Source organism: Lissotriton helveticus, chromosome 3_1 (genome assembly GCF_964261635.1).
Source record: "Lissotriton helveticus chromosome 3_1, aLisHel1.1, whole genome shotgun sequence".
Lineage (NCBI taxonomy): Eukaryota > Metazoa > Chordata > Amphibia > Caudata > Salamandridae > Lissotriton > Lissotriton helveticus.
In genome coordinates, this window is record NC_136061.1 from 501,656,218 (window position 1) to 501,680,743 (window position 24,526).

The window sequence follows — 24,526 nt, forward strand, 5'->3', positions numbered from 1 at the left end:
TCGTCTCCCTTTCCCAACCTAACCAAGGACTGCCCACTGTCCACACCTGCCTATCAAAAATCTTCACTTGGATGGGCGAATCATCCCTAAAACTTAACGGATCCAAGACAGAGATCATGTTACTAGGACATAAAGGATCCACCCTCCCCCCTAACATCTGGCCCACCTGCCTGAGAGAGCCTCCCTCTCCCATAGGGGAGATCAAACGTTTAGGAGTATGGATGAAAAAGGACTTATCCTTTAAAACCCAAGCCAAAAAAACAGCTGGAACCTGCTTTGGCCTCCTCAGATCGGCCCGGAAAGTCCTGCCTCTCCTCCCTCAATCCTCCCGTAAGTTGCTCATCCAAGGACTGATCCTGTCTAGATTGGATCACAGCAACGCCATCTTCCTTGGAGCACCAGAATCTACCCTCAACAAACTGCAACAAATTCAGAACGCCGCAGCTCGGCTCCTCACGGACACCCCGGCCAGAACTTCTGCCAAACCCGCGCTAAAACTGCTGCACTGGCTCCCCATTAGAGAAAGGATAAAGTTTAAGTCCCTTTGTATAGCACACGAACTTAGTCGTACCCTACAAAGCGAACAGACCCCTCCGCTCAGACCATGAACATCTTCTCACAGTGCCCAGAGTAAAAAAGGCACGTACAGGAGGTCGTCGATTTGCGGTCAACACAGCCACTCTGTGGAACGCCCTTCCCCTCAAACTCAGGAGCGAACCTTGTCATCTCCGTTTCCGGAAACTCCTGAAAACACTTCTCTTCCCCTAAACCCCCCCTCGTCCCGCTGCCCCCCCCCCCCTCAGACTATGCTGTTTTGGTTTTAGCGCTGGGATGCTTCCGGGTTACTACGCGCTCTATAAAACCCACATTCATTCATTAATCCGAAGTTGTATTGTTTTGTATGTTTTGTAAAATAAAGTTTATGTAGGGATTCCTACTCTTTGTTATGAGCCACACCACTGGGTACTACCTATCCTGTTTGTTGCAACATCACCTAATGTGCATGACTGGGAAGGTGTAGGTTTATCGTGTGATCTATGTGGTGAATATTTTGTGCAGGCCAGGTGTTCCACTGTTGTTGTTGAAGAGTGCAAGATTGATTGGGTAATGACTTTCCTTATTTACCTTCTCCAGCAGAGAGGCTCAAGGTTGTTACTAAAGTTGTTGCCACATCAACAGACCTTATGATGTGGGCTTGTTGTTTATTGCAGCTCGCCTAAAATAAGACTGAGGGTCAGATGGTGGAGAGCAGCCAGGTTTTTAAAGTACTTCAGAATTCTTGGTTGTTAGTGAGATTCTGGACTTGTGCTGGGAGAGTGATCTAGAGCTTAGCTGTCACAGAAAACTAGGTGCCACAGATTCAGGGATTTCTGTCTCTAGGAATGTTCAGTAGTTTATTCAGCATCAATCCCGAGAGTCCTTCTTCATTCAGATTTGTATATTTTGGGACGTACAAATATCAACCTGATATTGATGGCTTGATGTACAATGCAGATAGCTTTGAAGGAGATACACCTGAGTTTCTGGAGCCAGAGAATCTTAAAGAGCAGGGGCAATGGGGTAATTGCATGAAATATACAGGAGTTCTTTTTACAGTGGTGTTCTGATTATGATGTAGGCTGTGTAGAATAAAGACTGGAGCATCATGTTATATGTATTGTTAATTTGTGTTTTGTAAGATGGCAGTAACTAAGGTGCTGGCAGCCTGGACCATGTAGAAGAAAACAACAGAAGTGTTGCAATGGCATCCTGGTGTTAAGGAAGGCTTTGGTAGCCTGGTTTACTTTGGGTATTAGGGAGCGACAGAATCCATTATTGCCCAAAGGTTTCTCATCTTGCTGGTCCTAATTCCTGTGGACATTTATCACTGAGGTGGTGCATAGACTAGTTCCGCAACTAAGGAATGATGGTTGCACATCATCCATTAGTTCAGTACTAGTAATCATAGCCTTTGGTCTCGCGTTGTTGCTAGCGTAGTTGTAGCATGAGATGTTTAAGGATTTTATGTCTGAATGAGGATTAGGTAGGTATGGAGCAGAGGAGTAATCAAACTTTAAGGGATGAGTACATCAGGGAGTAAAAGCGATGACAGTAACAAATGCAGTGTGATTATTAGATAAAGCTTCATAAAGTTTGAGATAAAGTCCAGTTCAGTGATTTGTATGCGGAGCAAATTGGTGACCAGCCTTCCTTCTAAATATTTTTGTTTGTGTGCGGCTATAGAGTTGTACCTCTGGACCCTTTGTAGTGTGTAAAAAATACATACATAAATAAAAAGAATTGACAAAGCCAATAGCTCTCTCTTGTAGGGAAGACCTATTAGCTTTGCCAATACTTGGTTGTATTGTTTATGAGAAATCCTTTCCCTTTATTGTACTGTTTTGTGCTTTTGCTTTTACTGTCTTCAGGTTCTTGGAGAAACGGCCAATGCTCAAAGTGGTATTGACTTGGAGGGAACAATGAGATTGTTTTTGTAATAAGTGTCAAAAGGCAGTTCACAGCCAGGAGTGAAATGGCTGTATTGGTAGTCTAGTTTTGTCCAGCATAAAATCGGGTATTAATAGCTCAAATACATTGCAGTCAAGCGTATTTAAAAATCTTTATCTTCGTAGTTAATGAAGTTGTTCTTGTGGGGGGGGGGGGGCGCTAGAGGGCGCACTGCGGAATGGCTGGCTGAGTGTGTCAGCTCCGCCGGACGGGAGCTAAACAATGACCTTTGACCCCCTTCGGACGCCCCAAAAGCGGCGAAAACGGTGGATATGGCCGTCGGAATACACTACCCAAGAGAGAAGTATGCTGCAATGACGAATTAGTGGCGTTTACCGACATTAACGGAGATAATTGCTGCTGGGTGGGGAGAGGCGGCAAGATGGCCGCGCCCGCCATTCAGGACTATCGCAGGTACTGACGACCAGACGCCCGACACACAGTCATCCAGACCCGCTGTGGGACCTGCCGGGACGCTCGGATGCCAGCGCAACTAGAGACAGCCAACGGAGAGCCCTGGGACACACGGAGATTGCGGAGATGCGGTGTGCGTTCCAACGGACACAAAATGGCGGAGGTGCTGGAACGCAAACCCGCTGCGGAGTGAGGAGCGCCTAAATAGTGCCCAGACCCGCGCGACGCTAAGGGGTCCTGTATGCCGGAGGATCAGAGACCACTGGCTGAGGGCGAGCGACGAAACCTCCTGACAGCGGTGAGCAGAGCTGGCGGCGAGATCAAGTGCGTCTACTGCCTGCAGGTCGGCGAGAGCTGAAACTGGAAACGCGAGGTGAGATATCGGCAGAGCCAGGGGTGCGAAAGCGGCAATTCTAAGCGGCAAATCCTGGCGAATGGAGCATATGCAGCAAGCACACCACAGGGTCATAAACCAAGACTACGCTGGGAAGTGAAACAACACGATTATAGTCATTAAGCTGCAGCGCCACTGCCACACTATACGGGGGGCGTGTAGCTCCTGCAGCGCAGAAGGTTTGGCACAGCAATGGGCCTAGGGAAAGTCTAGGTCCCCATATAGTTGCCCTGCGATCACATATGAAGAGTGGTGCCTGAGCACTGCGGAGACGGCAATCATGGCCGCCTGACCTGTGGCTGCCCATACCGCTACAAGTGAAGACAACACGGAGGCCCCGCGCAACTAGCCAGCAACTGATGAGTAGACCTGCTGCCCTGTTGGGAGCCAGAACACCAGCCCGCCGCACCCAAGCCAAGGCGGGAGCCCAGAAATCAGCGAGCCCGCACAGCCACAGCCCCCAACAGCACGTTGGTGACATGGGAAAGCCAGATAAGCAACAGACAAAACTTGCTTCCTGGTCTCGAATGGGAGTTAAGAGCAACGCGGCTACCCCAGACATAGAAGGAGACCAGGAGACGCCTGAAGGTGCGGGCATGGAGGCAGTCCTCAGGGCCATCCAGCAGAGTCTCCAAGAGATGAACAACAAACTGGATAACGTGATGCAGAGGGTAGACAGCATGGCGGCGACGATAGAAAAACACGGTGGGTGCATAGTAGAAGCAGAACAGCGGATCTCTAAAGTGGAAGACGACTCCAGGACCGCATTGAAGGCGTGCAGCGGTTATGACAAAACGTTGGAGACTCTCCGGGCGAAGGTGGAGGACCAGGAAGCGAGGTCCAGACGCAATACCGTGCGCATTTCTGGCCTGCCGGAGTCCACCAACACTGGCAAAATGGAGACCTATGTCGAAACGCTACTAAAAGAGATCTTTGGCGCTGACAAACTATCGTCTGTCTTCCTGGTCGAACGGGCTCATCGATCATTGGCACCGGTGCCTAAACCGGGTGCGGCCCCACGCATGATCGTTGCCCGTTTGCTAAACTACAGGGACCGGGATACAGTCCTCAGATTGGCCAGGGACATGGGCAAAATCGCGCATAATGGGAATACCCTGGAATTTTACCCGGACCACACCATGGCAGTACAAATGGCGCGCAAAGAATTTGCTCCGGTAAAGAAAAAATTGCGTGATCTGGGACTGGAATACGCAATGCTGTACCCTGCGAAACTCAAGATCATGTCTGCGGGTAAACCGGTGGTGCTCCCGACGGTGCAAGCGGCACAGGAATACATCAAGAAAATGGGCAAGCGGAGGAAGGCACAAGATCGAGACGAGCAGACCAGTGACATAGATTGACTCTTCAGGAGAATGGACCCCTCGCATAAATGCATGACCAGATGTCGACAAGTTTTTTTTTTTAAACTAACGGGTGCTGCAGTGAGGAGCGAGAGTAGTTGGGTATCGCGCTCCCAGAGGGACGACGGGAAGTGCTGGTACCACACTGCTTCCGGGTGTGGGGACCTCCCACGCACCACATGCTTGACAGAGCTGGATGATTACACTAGAGGTGGCACCTCTCGCAGTGAGTACACTGGTCATGGGTTGAGAGTCGGGCTGGAGGGAGAAGAATATAGACAATAATGGGCTGCACGACGTCACGCTGAGTGCTGAATGCTAACTTGTGCATATAGGGATATTGATGAGATTGGACTTAACGAATGTAACTGAACATTGGAATTGTGAGGTAGAGTCCAGTTGGACGTCCCAGCAAAGACGGATTCAGAAATGTGTCAGTCGACGTAACTGACGCCTGCTGAGTGGCAAACATACAACGGGGCGGCAATGTTGAACTGTGTGTTTGCGGACTGACGAGGGGTGGGGGAGGGGGAAAAAGGGATTACGTACATTAAAATGACTAGACCGCTAGCTTCTGTCCACATCCACCATGTGGATGGAGATGTGTGAACCTGGCGACACCCCCGAGAGGGTGCGCCCCAATCCAAGTTCTACTACAGTTATGAAAGTTTTGCAGGGAAGGCATTGGTAAAGTTTGGGCGCTGAAGTGGGTGGGGGGTGGGGGGGATTTGGGGATTGTTGGATTACAAACGCTGTGTCTGAGAAGCATGGCGACCTCCTTGTTACTGAATCACACAGACACGACAACAGAAATGCGAATCACACTTCACCTATTGCACACAGGGCTGCGACCAACTACTAAGACGTACACAAAGATGACCACTAACACGACATGGCTATACCTGCCAACACCGTCGTGACGGGATCACACGCATTAAAAGTTCTCACGTGGAATGTAAGAGGCCTAGGCAACCCCAAGAAAATCAGGCAGATATTTGCATACCTGGATAGAATACATGTTGACATTGCGTTTCTACAAGAAACGCATTTTGCAGCCACGGGCACAGCAAATCTGGGCGCTAGGTGGGCGGAGTCAGTTACCTGCTCGAATTATTCGTCATATTCCAGAGGGGTCAGCATCTTAATAAAGAAGGGGACACATTTTGAAATAGCTAGCACACACACGGATCACGAAGGCAGATATGTGATATTAGCGGGTACAGTGAGACAAAGGAGGCTAGCATTAGTGAACACATATGGCCCTAATGTCGATGATCCAGGTTTCTTCAGGAATATATGGAATACCATTGCAGAACTTCAGGTGGAACATGTGCTCTGGGGTGGAGATTTTAATGTGGCGCTGAGGGATGGGCTGGATAGAACACCGGGCACGCTGGAGCCACATGTCAAAGCGAGAGCAATGATACAGGATGCAGTGGAGGACTTGGGCATGATTGATATGTGGAGGGCTCAACACCCGGGGTTGACAGTGGCGACACATATCAACGCAGCCCATAACAGCTGGTCCAGACTGGACTACTGGCTAGGAACACGTGAGGTGACGTCATGGGCCATACACATACGGCATCTCCCCAGGACATTGTCTGACCACAGCCCTGTGCTGGTCGAGATGACTATCCCACAATATGTGCCGCCGCCTTTCACTTGGAGATTCAATGCGGCAGCACTGGGAGACCCCTTATATGTAGATACCTTACATAAAGCAATGGTAGATTACTTCGAACTCAATGACCCAGAGACCGATGATCCTTGTCTGTTGTGGGAGGCGTTTAAAGCCACAACTCGAGGGGTCTGCATCAGTGCTTCTGCAGGCATTCTAAAAGATATCCGACGCCAGTTAACAACACGCGAGGATAACATACATGACCTAGAACAGAGATATGCACAAACAGGCGACACTAAACTGTTGGGAGATACACCGCCAGTTTGCATAGGACGAGCTTAAATATATGTCCAAACGCACAACTGCCAGACGATATGGGGAGGGGGGCAGACCGGTCAAAGCACTAGCGGACAAGATCTGCTCAGGTCGTCCGCCCCCCCAAAATATCACGGCTATTCAAACCCAAGAGGGACACGTCATTAGGGACATGGAGGGAATAACTAGAGAATTCATGGCCACATATGGTAAGTTGTATGAGGCACGCCCCATGATACCACAAGAGGACTTATTGGACTATATGGCAGACGTAGAAATAGCTTGGCTCGCGGATGGGCACCGGGAATATCTAGCTCGACCTATTACAATTGAAGAAGTCACAGATACGATTAAAAGACTCCCCAATGGTAAAGCGCCGGGCCCAGATGGGTTTGTGACGGAATTTTATAAAACATTTGCAGACTTGCTAGCACCATATCTGGTGAGATAGTACGGAGCGGCGCATGAAGCAAAGTCTCTGCCACCATCAATGATGGAGGCACTACTAATCGCGTTGTTGAAACCTGGGAAAGACGAGGATAAATGCGATTCGTACCGCCCCCTCTCACTCATTAATGTCGACACAAAAATAATAGCAAGTCTATTGGCAGATAGACTCAAGCCACTGATGCCCATGTTAATTCGGCCAGATCAATCTTTATTCATACCTGATAGGTCCACCATGCATAACACGCGCACGCTCTTCGCACTGGCCCACTACTTGGCGCCAGAACTTAACGCAGTGGCGGTGCTGCTAGATGCGGCCAAAGCTTTTGATACCATAGATTGGTCATTCCTACGCGCTGTTCTGCTCCGCATGGGCTTTCCGCCTATCTTCCTGGGATGGATTAATATGCTATATACGAACCTAACAGCAAGGATACGAATTAACAAATATGTCTCTGAGCCGATACCGATCTGTCGGGGCACCAGACAAGGGTGCCCGCTTTCACCGATGCTCTTTGCTCTGATGTTGGAACCTCTGGCGTGCAAAATTCGACAACATCACCACTATTCGGCGATACAGCTACCAACACGGCCCATACACATCTCGCTTTACGCTGATGATATGGTGCTGTACGTTAAAAACCCGGAACAACATCTCAATCCCCTGTTAAGGGAATATATTAAGTTCGGACAGCACTCGGGTTTACAGATAAACTGGTCCAAATCCTTAGTATTAGCATTGACAGATAGCACACATCCCACGGAGCTAGACTACCCGCTTGAGTGGTCAGACGAACCAACCAAATACTTGGGGGTATGGTTCCATAGAGACCCGGAACTGGTCATTCGCACTAATTACGGTAGAACGATTTCGTCATTAGAAGATAAGGTTGCCAGGTGGAATAAATTGCCGTTGTCACTGGCAGACAGAGTAGCAATAATAAAGATGGTGCTACTGCCCAAGTTCCTCTATTTATTTAATAATATCCCAATAAAACCGCCTGCGGAGGTCTTCCGCAACATTAAGAAACTGGTGCTTAACTTGCTGTGGGCGGGAAAACAGGCCAGGATGGATTTACACACTATGACACTACCATTCGCACAGGGGGGTTTCAGGGTCCCAGATCTATATCTCTATTACCTGTGCGCTCAGGCGCAATTCGCGCATTACTGGTACCATGAAATACCCTTCCTGACACATGTGGCGGTGGAAGCGGGGGATGCAGACCCGATTCCGCTGACAAGTATAATAACGTACAAACGGCCTAGTATACACGACCATGCAATTAACTCAGTCAACACCACCACGGAAGCGTGGAGACTGATGGGGAAGGCTGCGAATTGCTTACCACTTTATGCGCCTGCCCTTCCACTAGAGCATCATCCAGCACTCTCAGTCACCCAGGAACAGGTTGGAATGGATTTGCTGAAATGTGCTGGGGTAGATAAATTCGGCGACCTATACCACACAGGGGCCTTTAAGACACTAGATAGCCTGGAATATATTACTAATCCGACATTGCTGTTTAGTTTTACCTATTACAGGCTGCAGAGGGCAGTCAAAGAGCATTTCCCGAATTACCCAACTGAACCTAAAACATTGGCACCTTTACAACTCGTACTCACCACACCTACGGCTTCCCACTTGGTATCGAAATTGTACACCAGCTTGCAGCGAGACATAGGAGTGAACACAGAGAGGGCGAGGGACAAATGGAACACTGCGCTGGGCGTACAACTCACGGATGATGAATGGTTAACGACCTGCCTGCTCACAGGTATGCTGTCGCCAAATGGGAACCTAAGGATCATTCACTACAAGTACCTACATCAAATGTACTATACCCCAATGAGATTGCACAGATATGGGTTAAGAGATGACTCCAGATGTGTAAGGTGCAAACAAGAGAATGCGGACTTCATACATTTGGCGTGGAGTTGTCGCCGGGTGGCGGGATTTTGGGAGGAGGTGGTGCAGGCACTAAATGAAATGCTTGGGATGACAATGCAATGTGAAGCCAAGATATGCTTATTGGGTATTATCCCACAGCTGAGAGCACAACGACGTAAATTCTGCGGGGTGGCATTGCTGATGGCCAAGAGAAGGGTGTCAATGCATTGGAACAGTACACTAGGGCCGAAGGTTAAGAACTGGGTGGAAGATTTGACATATTGCCGGGATATGCTGGTCGTGTATGAGGAAGAGTTGCCAGCGGGGTCGCGACCCAGAGACTACCGGATGTACTTACGCAAATATTTAATGGAACATGAGTTGGTAGACAATGTGGATAACCCTTAGAGTAGACTGCATCGGGCATGAAGAAATGTGGTGTAGTGATATCAACCTGTGACAGGGCGAAGGATGCTGTGACACAGTGATAGTTCTTCTCAGATTTCCTGGGTTTTTAGTTGTTTAAAGAGTGTTAAACGTTATCAAAAAAAAAAAAAAACAGAAAAGTAAGATGACTAACGTGATTTTTATGTGCAAATGCACTGCTCTGAACTGCCACACAATCTTCGCCACAACGCCGCCGGTCCCATGGATGTCGGCTGATGGGTTGTGTACTTAGCAAGCATTGTACGTGTGTTATATCTGAATAGCCGGCCTGTTAAGGTTGTAGGCGACACCATGTATACTGACGAACTGATAAAGTGCAATAAACATCTTACAAAAAAAAAAAAAAAAGGTTGTTCTTGTGGGTGGTTGAAGTGAAGCGTGATGGCACGTCTGTCATTCTAGGTGAAGGCATGGTCTCCTGTTATAGTCAGAAATCCAGGAGTTGCAATGATGGCAACAAATGTGCATTCATCAGGGGATGGTTATTAGCTGTTTAGCTTTTATTGTGGATCATTGGGTATTTCTGGAATTAGGAAGAGGATAAATTACAGCACATTTGTCAAAGTTTTTTCTTTATTGAGATTAGGAGTATGACCAGAGTAATCCAACCTAGGTTTATTTTTTACCAGATTCTAGCTTATTTATTTTTAGGAAAACCTATGTATTTGATTCTCTGTTACTGATGACTGCCTCAGAGTTATTCATTGAAAGCTGTGATTTGAGCAATAGTACCCTGCACTTCAAGTTAAAACTTTGGTTTGTTGTGTAAGGTTTATGTAGATTGGGGATTAGACTAAGCCAGACAATTTGCATTCACCTTTAGTTTCTGTAGGGGTTCATCCCCCACTGAGAATGGATAAAACTACCATTTATATAGCGCGTTTCAAAATGAAGTTGTATCTAGATGCTGAACTGCCCATGGTGTTGCATTATTGCTGCTCAGTGAAAAAGAAAAGAACTCAACACTATTATGTCATATTTTGGAAGTCATATATGTATTTAAATCGCCATTGTCTGTGTATGAATAAACTAAGTAGCAGTTTGGAGTGGTTTCATATACTTGTTGATTAAGGGAGAGCACGATGGTAACTTGGGCAAACTCCACAAATGTTAAGGCTCCTACATTTGGTACTTTCAAAAATACCTTTGGTAGGGGAAATCTGTTCATAAATTGCGTTTCAACAAAATGTTATTAAATCGTACAGTAAACGTAATAAAAAAACTATATCATCACAGTCTTCTAAAAATAATTCATAGGTTGTTTGTTTCAGTGTTGTCCTCTACTTAAGGTATTACAAGTTCTTCAGGAGATAAAAGTTGGAAATTGAACAGGGGAAGCCTGGTAAATATTTGGCAAACGTGTCCTCTTCCACCTGCAGCTTTGGGTGTTGACACAGCCTCAATGTTCTTAGTCTAGTAAATCTTCAGCTTTGAGGAGACACCGACACCACCATGACCACTAAGCAAATCTAATAGAACCCTAGTTTATTTTTGTCCCCATATGTTGCATGCTCAAGGTAGATGATGTAGAATTTAGTTTGGAATCAAATGATTAGACAGTGAATCTACACTTTCAAAGAAAAATATTATTCACTCACATTTTGTATGTTTAAAATCTACACATACGGACATCCAACTCTTTCCAACATTTGCAGAGCATGGTCTGCTGCCAACTCAATGTAAGTGAGTGGTGTGCGTTCATGACAGTGATCATGTTGGGGGTGAACAGTAAGGGAGCTATAATGCACAGTCGCAGCACTTCACTACCATAACTGAAGAGGGCATTGCACTCACCATTACAACAGTTCATTTTAGCTCCTTGGACATTATTATGAGTTTGATGTCCAGGTCACACATGTCTAAGGCTACCCCATGTTTCCCAATAAGCCCAGTCCACCATTTCAAAGGTCATTTAAGGCCAAATGAATAGCTTTCTTCTTCTGAAATTAATATTTGCAATTAAGTAGCTGGCACTGTTCCATGGAAGCCAAATTGCTTCTGAATTTCAAATTGGACTCTGGGTATGACAATATTCGCACATACACAAATGCAAGGTATTCCCACTACAGAGGGAAAATAAATGAGATCACAAAAAATAAAGAAACTTTTTTTATACATCATTTAGAGAGCATGAAGCTGCTATGATTAGCATCTAAGAATGTAAGAAGTACAGCAATTTAACTGGCCAATTAGAACCAATGGCGGCATTCCAAGTAGTGCTGTAAGGGTGCTTCCTTTTTATTGAAAACACCATTGTAATTGCATAGGATAGGAAGTAGAAACTTTCTTGTGAGATCTGACTTCCCCTTTCACATATGTTTTTGCTTTATAGATTCTGCTTCATTGAAATGATAATGGACTGTCTGTACACATGTTTGTTGCATTTATTTTTTATTCTAAAGCTGGTATGCCATCAAGCTACAGTTGCTTAATGCTTTATTTGGTTCGTTTTATGTTCTGTTAAACGATTTGTTTGTGGGAAAGGGATAGTTATTGGGATGAGTCTTGACAGTGGCATACCAGCTTGCTTACTTCATGACCGTTTCAGCCAGTTTATAAAAGTTGGTTGCTTTTAGTAAGATACATTTATGAATATTCCATTAGAATAGAAGAACGCCCTTAGAAGTTTTGGCTAAATAAAATTACACTAATTTCGGAATGCGGTAAGTCATTTTCCTAGTCGGTTTGTGATGAATGCTGACGGTCACTATTTAAATTTTTAACAGATGCCACACAGCTGCTTTTAACTAAATGCTTTTCTTGAGATGCATTCAAATTGTTTAATTGTATAGTGACTTGGAACTAAGGCATGTGGTTCAGGTCTGTAGCTATAAATAATGACACAAGATACAGCCATAACACTTAGGGGTAAGAAAGTGAGGTGATTTTAAGATCTGAGAAAACATGCTTAGACACTTTGACATGTACATTGAGATTTTTATGAAGACCCAAGGTAATTGATTGACCTCTGGTATAATGATGATATTTATAATTTTGGAATATGAGGTGCTTTGTCTCAAGAAACTATACCTGGTACATATTGTATTTTGCTAGATGCTAGTTTTGGCCTGAATGTGCTTCTGGCATGAATCTGCTCTGAAGACACAGCTGCTTCCAACTTTCATCTAGCCAGCAATCTTTTGTTCTCATACCGTAGAGCAGCTGGTTTTGCTGTGAATTTGAGGGCTGGAGTCTATGGAGTATTAGTTGTTAGTTATTATCTAAATGATGATAATTATCCTTAATGGTGATCTCCTTCAACTATTGTTAGTTTATGCCAGTTTGAAGTGCTGCGCTTTATATTGAAAAAAGTAATGGAAAGTGCTGAAGAAGGCAGCTGCCAATAAAAGCATAAATGCTTTACTAGATTTTCATCAGTATAATCTCGCAATGTATATCTTTTTTGATCAGTTAGATTTGTGTAAAGTCCTTGTCCAAGTACGTTTTTTGTGTGCAATATTCTATTAACTGAATAGTTAATATAACTTTTGCTATTTGTTGTGAGCCATTTGACTGCAGCAGAGGAAAAGAGTGACATTTGCATCTATATCTATGATAAAAACATAATTTTACTTTTCAGTTGATAAGAATGTATGCCAAGGGAAGAGGTTTATAATCAGCTAGTTTTCAGCTTGTTCAACACTGCACCTACTTGCGGTAAAAAAAAATGTTTTAATATAGAATCGCACTACCAAAATGCAGCTTAAAGAATGTCTGCTAACAAGCTCCAAACAAAATACATTGTATGCCATAACTTTCTTGAGTAAAAAGCCAACATATAGATCAAATCCTTCCAATCCCAATGCCTCTGGTACTTCTCAGCTGCATACAGTTGCCGTCATGTGTTAGTCCTTAGTGACTTTGAGTAATGTGGGCAGCCTAGTTTTAGCATCAATAGAAAAATATAGCTCCAGAGACACCTGATATGTAAGGTTTGATGTGAGAACAGACGTGGTGTTCCTATTCATCACACTTTGGTGCTTAGTGATGACTATATGGACGCTTTTTTGCCTACTATAAAACAAATAATGGCTGTTGTCTTCAGTAGATCGATTGTCCGTCGACTTCTCCCTCTTTTATGGCTATTCATCTTTCAGCTCAGTGGAGTCAGGTAGACAATTGTCCAGAGAATCCTCTGCCTAGGCATCTTGGTTGATAGGAATATGACTGGTCTCTGGAACAATTCTTTTCCCGATATTCCTCGAGCCTAATTTAACACTTAACTGATCCATGCCTGTCCCTGCTGTGGATACTGAAAATACTTGTAGGGCAGGATAGCCTTCACATTTCTTTTCTCTCTTCAGAAACGAATTTATAGTTGCCAAAATAAGTGATAGCTTGCCGTGAGCCTACTTTCAAGTCTGTTTGATGATGACCAAAGTGTAATCCGTAGGTCTTGAAATGCCATTCTCAACATTTTTTAATCTAGAATCCTCCCCTACCAGACTGGATGTACATAGTCTTAATTCCGTCTAATAACAATTTATTTGATAGGTTTTTTAAAAATTTCTTTTAAATGTTGGCTAATTTGTATAAAGGGGAGTTAATCGTCTTTAAGTAGGGACTGTGAGTAGTGCTGGGTGAAATATTTTGGTGAAAAGCCAAACTAGTGAAATTAGTCATTGTTTTCAGCTTCCCCACTGAAGCAAAATTAGATTTAAAATCATCTTAATCAACTCTTTATATGAATTAGAACGTCAGATTAATTTGATTAATTAATGTTGCAAACCTCCTTTATTCAGGCTCCATACATTTCCCTTGGCCTCAAGCCGTGGTCCAGAGGGGTGTTGATGACTGCAGCGATTATTATTGGCTGGCAGCAGTTTAGTGCAGGGATGTATTCTGAGTGGTTTAACATGTTGCCAATCAGATCGCTGTTCTTTCAGTCATCTGATTAGCCGAAATTTCAGACAAGCAGAATATGGCTGTGTTTGGCCTCCAGCAACCAATCAAAATAACCCTTCCATGAACCATGCCAACTTGTACACCAAATGTTATAATTCAGTGGTCTGCTGACATTGCCAAATTACCGACCTGCAGTTCGCTTTCCTTTTTAACATTTTTCAGGCAGAAATGTGTGCCTTGAAAATGGAAAATTTCCACGTGGGGTTACTTCCACGTATCGTGGATTTAAAAATGTAGGACATGACAAACATGAAGCCTTGCCTAAAAAACTGAGACGCTGTGTTGACAAATAAGGCATCGAAGTATTGAAGAAGATGCAGCAGTGTGTTAGGCTGAGATGCACACCTAATGTACTTTAGTCTGACTCTCAGTGCAGTGGAAAGAGGAGACCGGAAATTCCTACCGGCCTCCCAATGAGAGGTATTTGACCGCACTTGCCTATTTGATTGCTTCAGGGGTGAGTGCCTGGAACCCCTGGGCTCTCCTTCCTGTCTGTGCCGTCATAGGGCGCACAGACTGTGCCCCACTTCCAATGTAGTGGATAGTGAATGTGCCTCTGACAGCTTTTTTTGTGCCTTTTCACTGGTATTATGACACAGGTGCATATGAGGTAACTCTCCCCTGAGGCCTTGCTGGGATGAAATGTACTTGCAAGATCAAATATATATCGATTTGAGCCGAAGTGTCTGCAGCCTGTCTTTAATCAAAACATTCCCTTAAGGTGCAGAAAACAAATACGGAAGAACGTTGTGCCCTTAGGGCTCCTCTGTAATACAACACCAGGAGGTCGATATGCATGTGAATTGTAAGTAAAAGGTTGGGGTTCATTTTCAACTAGTATTGACTGTCAGATTACTCTTGTAATATCGCTTTTTAGTTAATCTTGGTGACTGTGTTAACTTGTTTTTCATTTGCTAGTGACACGGAGGCTTTCTTCATGCATCAAGTCTTGTTTGACCCTCTTGGCTGGCTGTCGCCCTTTGATAAACCGTGTTCACTCTAGGAAGCTGCAGCATGCTCGCCTGGAACGCACTTTTCCTCGCTAGCTCTTCAGCTTTGAATTTCTCACTATATGACTTCCTTTTGTTATTTTAATAATATGTACATGCATTAGCAAATGAAGTTTATGCTTTCAATGTAATCAGTCTGATATGAATTCTGGAAAGTGAATGCTGTCGTCTTTGTTTTTTCCAGCTATGCTATTTCAGATGAGGCATACAGATCTCTCCGGGACCAGGACAAAGACCAGTGTATACTCATCACCGGGGAAAGCGGAGCGGGAAAAACGGGTATGTATCTCTTGGCTGCGTCTACCATGTGCCAAGCATTGCAGATTTTGATAATTCGCCCAGAGTTACAAGAACGGAGTGGTGCATCTTGTTGGTCCAATGATCATGGCAGGTCCTCGCCCCCTGCTTCTGATTTAGTGTAGGTTGTTGTTGATGTAGCTTGTCATCAGTGGTAGGGATCAAAACCTGTGAAATGTGCATGCCGGAGCAATGGTGCGTCTGAGGAGGTTAAAATCAACTTGATGTAGATCTATTAGGAAGGACTTTGCTCGTTCTAGTAGAAAGTATCAAGGCCAGGATAATGAATGCGAACGACTGCAGCAAACGTACCACTGAAATGACAGGGAACCAGGAGCTCATGCGTTTTTGTCTTCCGTGGATATAACTGCACTTTTAATTGCAGAGTGTGGATCCAGCGAGAGTGAGGGATATGAAGCTTCAAGGTTGGGATGGAGCTTAAATTGCCAATGCCATAATGACTATAGAGCAAGGAAAGGAAGGCGCATGTGTCAGCAGGTTCGGTTTCTCTGCCTCTCTGAATTTTTGATACATTGCATGCTGCGGCACCCATAGCTCCCATGGATTACTGATTTACCTCACCCGCTGCTGCCATCACTTGGCATTGTTCAGTGACCTTGAGGATCTTGCCGTTTGCAGTTAAGATCCAGTTTGCTTAATTTTTTTGGCATAGGTACCGTAAAAGCACAAGATATTAAATTCGTCATTGAGACAACCTTGAACAGTTGGATGTCTCGAGGCAATGGCCATGTATCCTTTGGGATCATTTGTATATCCAGGTTACTCCTTTTTAACACTTTCCTCTTTAAGGGTTAATTAGGTCGACAAGTATAGAATTAATCCTGACAATAGGAGTATGTTGGGAATTCCTTCACACTATGGAACATTACTATGCCATTTAAAAAAAAAAAAAAGTTATTTACGTACAGGAACTATAGAGTAGTCACACACAAAACAGATTATATCCCCTTCTTGTGCTGGGATATTGCACAAATAGATTTAGTAGATGTGAAATTCTGGAACAGACTATATTATTGGTTATGGTAACATGCAGTTTTGTCATCTGTCCTCGGAATAAAGTGGTGCTTAGTCCCCTGACTGTGTCTTTGTTTACAGTCTCCAGTCAATGAAACATGTGCTAAGCAGAATGCCATATTACGCTGTTCATTTGCATAATGTTGCATTGAATTTATTATGTTTGTGATTCATTTGTCCTTCGATCAATTGTTATGTGCAGCAGCGGTAGATGTCACAAATCAATGAGATTGAGATCGAGTCTAGGCAGTTGTCCTGTATAATGAAGATAAATGTTATAAAAACGTCCACCCAAAAGTGAACTAGTATTTGCCCCCACAGTAAAATGACTTTATCTTGCCAATAGGTCAACTCCAAAGTCGCAGTGTCCCTTGCCAGTTATAGGTCACTGACCTTTGGTGGTTGGTGATGGAGGTGCACCTGGCACATTTCAACAGGTCTGAACAAGTCTCTCAAGTCAAACTTGCAATTTGCATGACTTGAGTTGGAAATTACTGTGTTGGTTTAGAAGCTGGTCTGACGGATTCCCATCTGGATGAAAAGGCAAATTTAGATGCTTTATTACGGTTTTGGATGTGAAATATTTGCAGAGTGGCTTTATTTCCTTGGGTGATTGGCTTTGGGAATATAAGCCAGGCCTAAATGAGACCGCCCCCTAATTTTATTCACGGTTCTATAGTTTTTGCATTCCACCAGTTTGATCTGTTCTCTTTTGGTACTTATAGCTGTTGGATGAACTAGCAATTAAAGACCAAACAAAGGGATATTTTTAGCCAATATATTCCCTAAACTCCCTTGTTTTGGTCAGCCCCTACCACTTGTTCCCCTACCGCTGCCTGATACTAGGTTGAGACTCCAGGGCAGATCGACTCATTCTATGTCCCAACTCTTGTCACTCTGCTTGTAATTGATAGGTTTCTCTGTATTGGGGGTTTCAATGTACTTGACGTAGGATCATTTTTCTTCACTAGGTCTGTGAGGAGAGATGTGAGACTAAAAAAGTGGGTATCACCGACCTCTAGAATCCATTAACCCCTATTTTTTTACGTTGGGATGTTTTAGAGTCTAAAGTGACTTGATTTTCTCGACATTTGGATGTGAGTCCATGTATGAGTCAAATCCTTAGGGCAAACGCTGTGTAGCTAACTTAGATATCTTCTATCCCGTATTTTTGAGGAGTTTTTGCACTGAACCAATGACTTGTTAATGTTTTAGGTGTTTGAGCTCGTATATCACTGAAATTTAGTGTCATCTAAGTAGGAGGTGGCTTTTGTTTGCCCGTATTACATTTTCCTTCCATTTCTGAGAGGTCGCTGGTTTCTTAGTGTAGGCCTGTTGTAGATGTTGAAGCAAGAAACAGTAGTGATTTGTCTAAGGCTCTGCAATACTAGAGCTCGACCAGGATTTCTTTTACACTTCAATGATGTCCATTCACACTGTATTTCCTATTTTTTCTTTTCCTGTGACTCTTCTGGCATTGCAAATTCTGAGTTGCTGGACCTACATCTGTGTGGAATGTGTTCTCCCATGATGATGTAGCCCAGTGTACGTTCAGAACATATGTCCTATATGTTGTATTAGGTTTTCTGATGGGTATTTCTAACTGCGGATTCCTCACTTTAGAATACTCCCCAAGCATCATACTGGATCACAAAAATGTCTCTCCACAGCAGTGCTTCTGTGCACAGCTAGGTGGTGTAATGCAGCTTGTTGCTGAGTCCACATTGCCCTGGAACTGTTGAAGATATAAACACCACTCTTGTGCTCTGACATCTGTTCCTTTTTTTACCCACCCCCTATGATGTGGATCTAGAGCTCCGCTTTATACTTTGTCAGTTTTTACAATGATGACTTCTAAACATTTTCACCATTTATTTATTTATTTATTTTTTGCATTTATACGGCGCGCTTACCCGAAGGTGTCCTGCGCTAGATGAATACTCCTAAAGGATCAGGCCACAATCAGGTTAATGTGTAAACAGCCAGGTTTTAATGCCTCTCCTAAAGGTCAACAGGTCTGTCATGTTCCTCAAGGCAAAGGACAAGGCATTCCAGGCCTTCGTTGCCCCCAAAACAAAGCTCCTGCCTCCCCACCGTGCCTTCTTTATTCGAGGAACTTTGACCAAGCGCTGCCCAGCTGACCGTAAGTGTCTGGGAGGAAGATACCATTGAAAGTACTGCTTCATGCAGGCCGGACCCAGGCCTTGCAAGGCCTTGAAAAACAGACATAAGGCTTTGAAAGAGATTCGCTTCCGTACTGGCAGCCAATGTAATTTAATAATTTCGGCGGAGATGGAGGCATACTTTGGTATGCCCATCAGCAGTCTAGCTGCCGCATTTTGCAACACCTGTATTTTATTAAGAAGCCCCTGTTGAGCATTCAAAAGCAGGCTGTTGCAGTAGTCTAGGCGTGACAACGCTAATGCAGAAATAACTGTTCTTTTACTGCTCTCAGGTAGGAAAGGGAGAATCTTTCGTACCATTTTAAGTATAAAAAATACTGATGATGCTATGGCTTTGACCTGGGGCCTAAAGGTGAGCTGCTCATCAATGCCGACACCCAAGTTCTTCACCTTAGCGACTGGGATAGGCGGGGAGCCCATCTCCGGCCACCAGAGAGGACTCCAAAAGTTCTCCTTTGCGCCAAATACAATGACCTCAGTTTTGGCTGTGTTTAATTTGAGGCAATTGTCAGCCATCCACCTGCTCACTGCCAACATACATTCCTGGAATTGCATAGCGATTCCTTCTTCCTTCCCGGGTAACAGTGACACCACAATTTGTGTGTCATCTGCGTAAGATGTTAAATCAAAACCAAAGGACATGACAATCGGGGCCAGCGAGGTGACATAAATATTAAACAGTGTGGGGCTTAGGGAAGACCCCTGGGGAACACCAGAGGGCAACGCGAAAGGTTTAGATGCGTAATCACCCATTGCCACACACTGGTCTCTATTAGTTAGGAAAGCTTTCAAGATCCTCAACCCTTGAACCCCACAGGCCCTCAACCGGTCCATCAGGATCCCATGATGTACCGTGTCGAAGGCCGCGGATAAGTCCAATAGGACCAATGTAGCTCTGCCTCAGAGATCCAGCACTTCCCTGATTTCCTCCGTTGCTTTAATCAAAGCGGACTCAGTACTGTGACCAGCTCTGAATCCGAGCTGGGAGGGATCTAGGGCCCGGGTGGCCCCTAAAAAGTCACTAAGTTGAAGGTTCATCATTTTTCTCTACTAGTTTGGCTGGTAACGGCAGCCTAGATATGGGACGATAGATATTAGGGTCCTGTATATCGGAATGAGCTTTTTTCAATAAAGGAAGGACGGAGACCTGTTTCCAACTGGAGGGAAAAAGTCCGGTCGCATACATGTTGTTGAAAATCACCGTTAGAGCCGCGGCAATTGGAACAGGCGCCATTTTGGCAACCGTTGCCCGACACGGGTCACATCGGGATCCCGATCTCACCGTAAAAGCAATTTAGTTGTCTCCTCCGCACTCATCGGAGCAAACTGCTCAAGCCTGGAACCCTGGAACTCTCCCACTTCAATAGTCTGACTAGGACTAAGTGGATCGCTCTTATATTCATCCAGAAAGACCTTAAAAATAGTATCAACTTTGGCCTGTAAGAACTTGGCCAAAACCTCACATAACTCTTGGCTAGGTTGAGGACCTGGCACTTTCTGGGATGCGAGGCAGGACACTGTTCTAAATAGTTCCTTTGAGTTACTGGCCAGATTAATCCGGTTTGTGAAGTAATCTTGTTTTGCCCGCACTATCATTTTCTTATAATCAAGAAGGCTCCGGTTTAAGTTTGCCTTATCCGTTTCCTTATAACCTTTGCACCAATCCCTCTCCAAGTTTTTACAACCTAATTTCCACCTTCTAAGGTCATCCGTATACCAAGGGGCGGAGGGAAAGATCCTATAGGAACGACCCCTACTTGGTGGCACTAGTGTAGCATACGCTTGCTCTAACCATCCCGTGTAGGCCACCGCGGCCTCTTCCACCTCTAGTGGGAGTTCTACCCTAGAGGCCAACAAAAGCTCCTCCAGACTTGCCCCTACCAGCATATTCCAGGTTCTATGGCCCTTTACTCCAGTGCGGCCTTGCTCTACTTTAGGGAGTTTCTTAAGAGTTATCTCAAACTTCACGGCCATATGATCAGTCCAAACAACTGGCCAAGTCCCCGTGAACACTAATGATGGATGGTTAGAAAACATAACATCCAGTAGATGATCCCCGCTATGAGTGGGTCCTACCACGAGTTGCTTTAGCTCAACTCCCGCCATCAGGTCCAGAAGGGCAGTGGTGTCGGGATCCTTTAAGTTTTCCACATGAAAATTGAAATCCCCCACCAGGGTATAAGCCTCCTCGCATAGACCTGCCTCTAGCACGGTTCCTACCGAGGTAAGAAAAGCGTGTTTTGTCCCTGGGGGTCTATACAATAGGCATCCTTTAAACGAATGGTGGTTGGCGAGAGTGAAATTGAAAGAAAGGGCTTCACATGTCTCAACCTGAATATGCTGAAACCTACCCTTTAGGGAGTTGTGGTATATAACCGCCAGGCCCCCTCCTCATTTACCTTGCCTATCCTGCCTATAGCACAGAGAGTCTAAGGGAGTGGCCTTATTTATATCCGGCCCCGATGCCGCATCCATCCAGGTTTCAGTAATGAATGCGATTTTTATTTCTTTCTCAATTAGCAAATCGGCGGATTCCAGGCTATGTTTCACCAATGACCTGGCATTGATGGACAAACATTTATAAGAGATAACAGCATCCCTTAAAGGCCCCTGTTCGGCCCTTCCTGTGTCCTGGATAGACATCATAAGCATTTTAGGGATCGCTCTATTGCAAGCCGGGCAGGACTCCGTGATGGTAACTGGCCAGCTATCAGGTTGGAAACAGAAGCAATCAGCCTCCCGGTCCGTACCCCTAAGCTCCATCAGAGTATCCCTATCATAGGAGTATAAGGAGGCCTTACCGATCGGTCGATGACCAGGGATCCTGGCGCAGAGCGCAGGTCGAGCGTGGACTGGCGCAGATGGGCTTGCCTTTGGCATGCCTGCTGCGCGCGTCCGCTGCGCGCCCGCGCCAGCCCTGAATTTATTTTAACTTCCTCGAAAAGACATCATTCCCCATGTGCTAGGGAATGATGCAATCGCCCAAAACAGGTTTCAAACCATGTATTGAAAGTAGGAATCAAATGTTGGTCTCAGACATGCATGAGGCATGTGATTGGACTCCAGGCTTGGCCAACAACACAGTTGTGCAGTAAGTGTATATTCAATCAATCAATATTGCTCAATCAAGCCTTAGACTTCCTATGCACCAGTTGGCAAAGTCAGGTTTGAGTCCCATCATGCTTCTGGTTTATGGATAATAGACCAGTAAATAACACAAACCTCAAACTATTGGAGAGTGAAAGGGTAGACACACCTCTTCACCCTTGACTAGATTGCTTTCTGGACCTCTTTATCAACTTATTGTATAGCTGCCCCTCAAACCTCTCACTCATTCTGTAATAGTTTCAAGCTGTATCTAATCAGACACACTTTGTTGTCCAGGTGATGGAGGTTGAGGCCCATGGTCAAAATGTCCTTAGCTTCAGATTTCTCTATTGATTCCCTTTTTGTGTGTCCAGCGCTGAGATGTGCATTTCGGTATGATTCTTTGCACTATACCAAGTAATAATAACATAACATAGCAAATATCAGAAATAAGGGATGAGCTATATTGCTGACTGCCAACACACTAGATAGGTGATGCCCTGCCATATTTTACATCTGGTATTGGGCAAATCTCAAAAGAATAAAAACAGAGAGTAACATGATGATGATATGATATGATAAAAATCATTTATACAGCGCACGTACACCAACGTTTTCTTGGCGCTTCGAGGACAGCCTGGGAACATGCACCGAGGAGTGATCAGTTAACTGTAGGCTTGGGAAAAGAGCAAGGTCTTCAGAGCCCTCATGAATTGAGGATAGGAGGGGATTAGACGGAGAGTTGGGGGAAGTGAGTTCCAGAAGAGTGGAGCCTGTGAAGAGATTCGCAGGCCGCCATGTTTCCTGCGTCTGAAAGTGCAAGTAGACAATAGGGTTGAGCCCGTGGATCGAAGGACATGGGAGGGAGCATAACAGTGGATCCGAGAGGCGATGAAGGCAGGGCCTTATGGATCAAGCAACCTAGTTTGAAGACAGGGCTGGACTGGGAACCAAAACCGGCACTGGCAAAGTGCTCGGCCGCCGGCCCCCCCTCCCCACTCGGAGGGGGGGATGTTGGAGGTGCCGCCGAGCGCTTTGCCGGGGCCGGTTTTCGGCCGATTTTGTTGCAGGGCCGATTTTGCAGCTATGCTGCAAAAAACGGCCCTGTAACAAAATCGGCCCCCAGGGGCTCAAAACTGGCCCCCACCCTTGCGGCGCACTGGGGGATTGCCCGGTGCCCGCTATGGCCAGTCCGGGCCTGTTTGAAGAAGCTGCGCTGGGCCACAGGGAGCCAGTGGAGGCTCCTAAGAAGGGGTGTAGTGTGACTAGACCTGGGCTGGCCAAAGACGAGTCTAGCAGCTTGATTCTGGATAAGTTGGAGTTGATGTATTTGGTAGGCAGGTATTCCTACATACAGTGCATTCGCATAGTCAATCTGAGATATTACCAATCCCAGAATGACTTGAACAAGAGCATCTTGAGAAAGAAATCTGCTGATTTTCCTGATGCGATGTAAGTGGAATATACAGACCGATACCACTGATTTGATTTGGGCCCTCATGGAAAGGTCACTATTAATGGTGACTCCGAGACTTTTTACAGAGTTGATGGAGGATGGAGGACAGCCCAGGGAGCGTGGCCAGAAGTTGGTGTTCCAGGGGTTTCCTCGGTGCCCTGTCAAGACCAGCTCGGTCTTATCGGGATTGAGCTTGAGCTGGTTCGCGTTCATCCAACTGCTAATAAAAGTCATAGTGGTTTGAACATTCTCAAAGGAGGAAGGGGAGGAGTCAATATTAAAAATGAGCTGTAGGTCATCTGCATAATTAAATATGACTGCTGATCTCTTTTTGAAGCTCAGAAGTGAAATGAAAAATGTACAGATTAAATAATAAAGGGGAAAGGGAGGAGCAATGAGGGACTCCGCAAGTGAGACTTTTTTTCTGAAGTGAAAGTGGAAAGGCGAACTGCTTGATTGCGGTCCTGGAGGAATGATGTCAGCCACCTCAGAGGTGTGCCCCGGATGCCGGCGTTCTTGACCCGGTCGAGAAGGATGGTATGGTCGACGGTGTCAAACTCCGCCGACAGATCCAGGAGCACCAGGGCTTGTGAGATGTTCTGATAGGCCCCCTTTCTGAGTTCATCATGAACCGCCAGGGCAATGGACTCAGTCGAATGTTGAGGCCTAAACCCCGCTTGCTGGGGGTCTAGGAAATGAGAAGATTCCACGAAGGTGCTGAAACTGTTTGTTACAAAAGCCACCAGGACTTTACCCAAAAAGGGAAGCAGCGAGATAGGACTGAAATTACTCAATACATAAAATACTCAAGCTTCCTCTTTACCTCCCTGACAATGTGATATGCCTAAATATGATTTCCTTCTGCTGCGGCCTAATTTGAAGTAGAGTCTTAAAGTTTAAAATTATTTTTTATGCACGCAAATTGGTAGTTGTCCTGAGTTACATAAAACATTTATGGTTGAAAGTGTGCCCAAGATTACCCAGTCTATTCATTGCTGGTTGAAGCACTTTCTCGAAAATGGATTTCAAGCTGTGATTCTAAGAGAAACTAAAGACTCCTTACATCTTGATAACATATCGAACCACCTTCTTGTATGATTTGATTTAGCATCTTAATGGCCCACTCTTCAATTTGATCTAAAACACAAGTCTGAGGTGTTGTTAATAAATAGA

General features: G+C 45.1%; 1 protein-coding gene across 5 annotated transcripts in view; it reads left to right on the plus strand.

Moving 5' to 3' along the window:
• The window catches only part of MYO1B (myosin IB), a 911,317-nt gene that overhangs the window by 261,083 nt on the left and 625,708 nt on the right, over positions 1–24,526 (plus strand). For all 5 annotated transcript variants that reach the window (XM_078680402.1, XM_078680405.1, XM_078680404.1 and 2 more), the window contains exon 4: positions 15,480–15,574. In XM_078680402.1, coding sequence (XP_078536528.1) covers positions 15,480–15,574 — 95 coding nt within the window. The remainder of the gene's footprint in view (positions 1–15,479; positions 15,575–24,526) is intronic.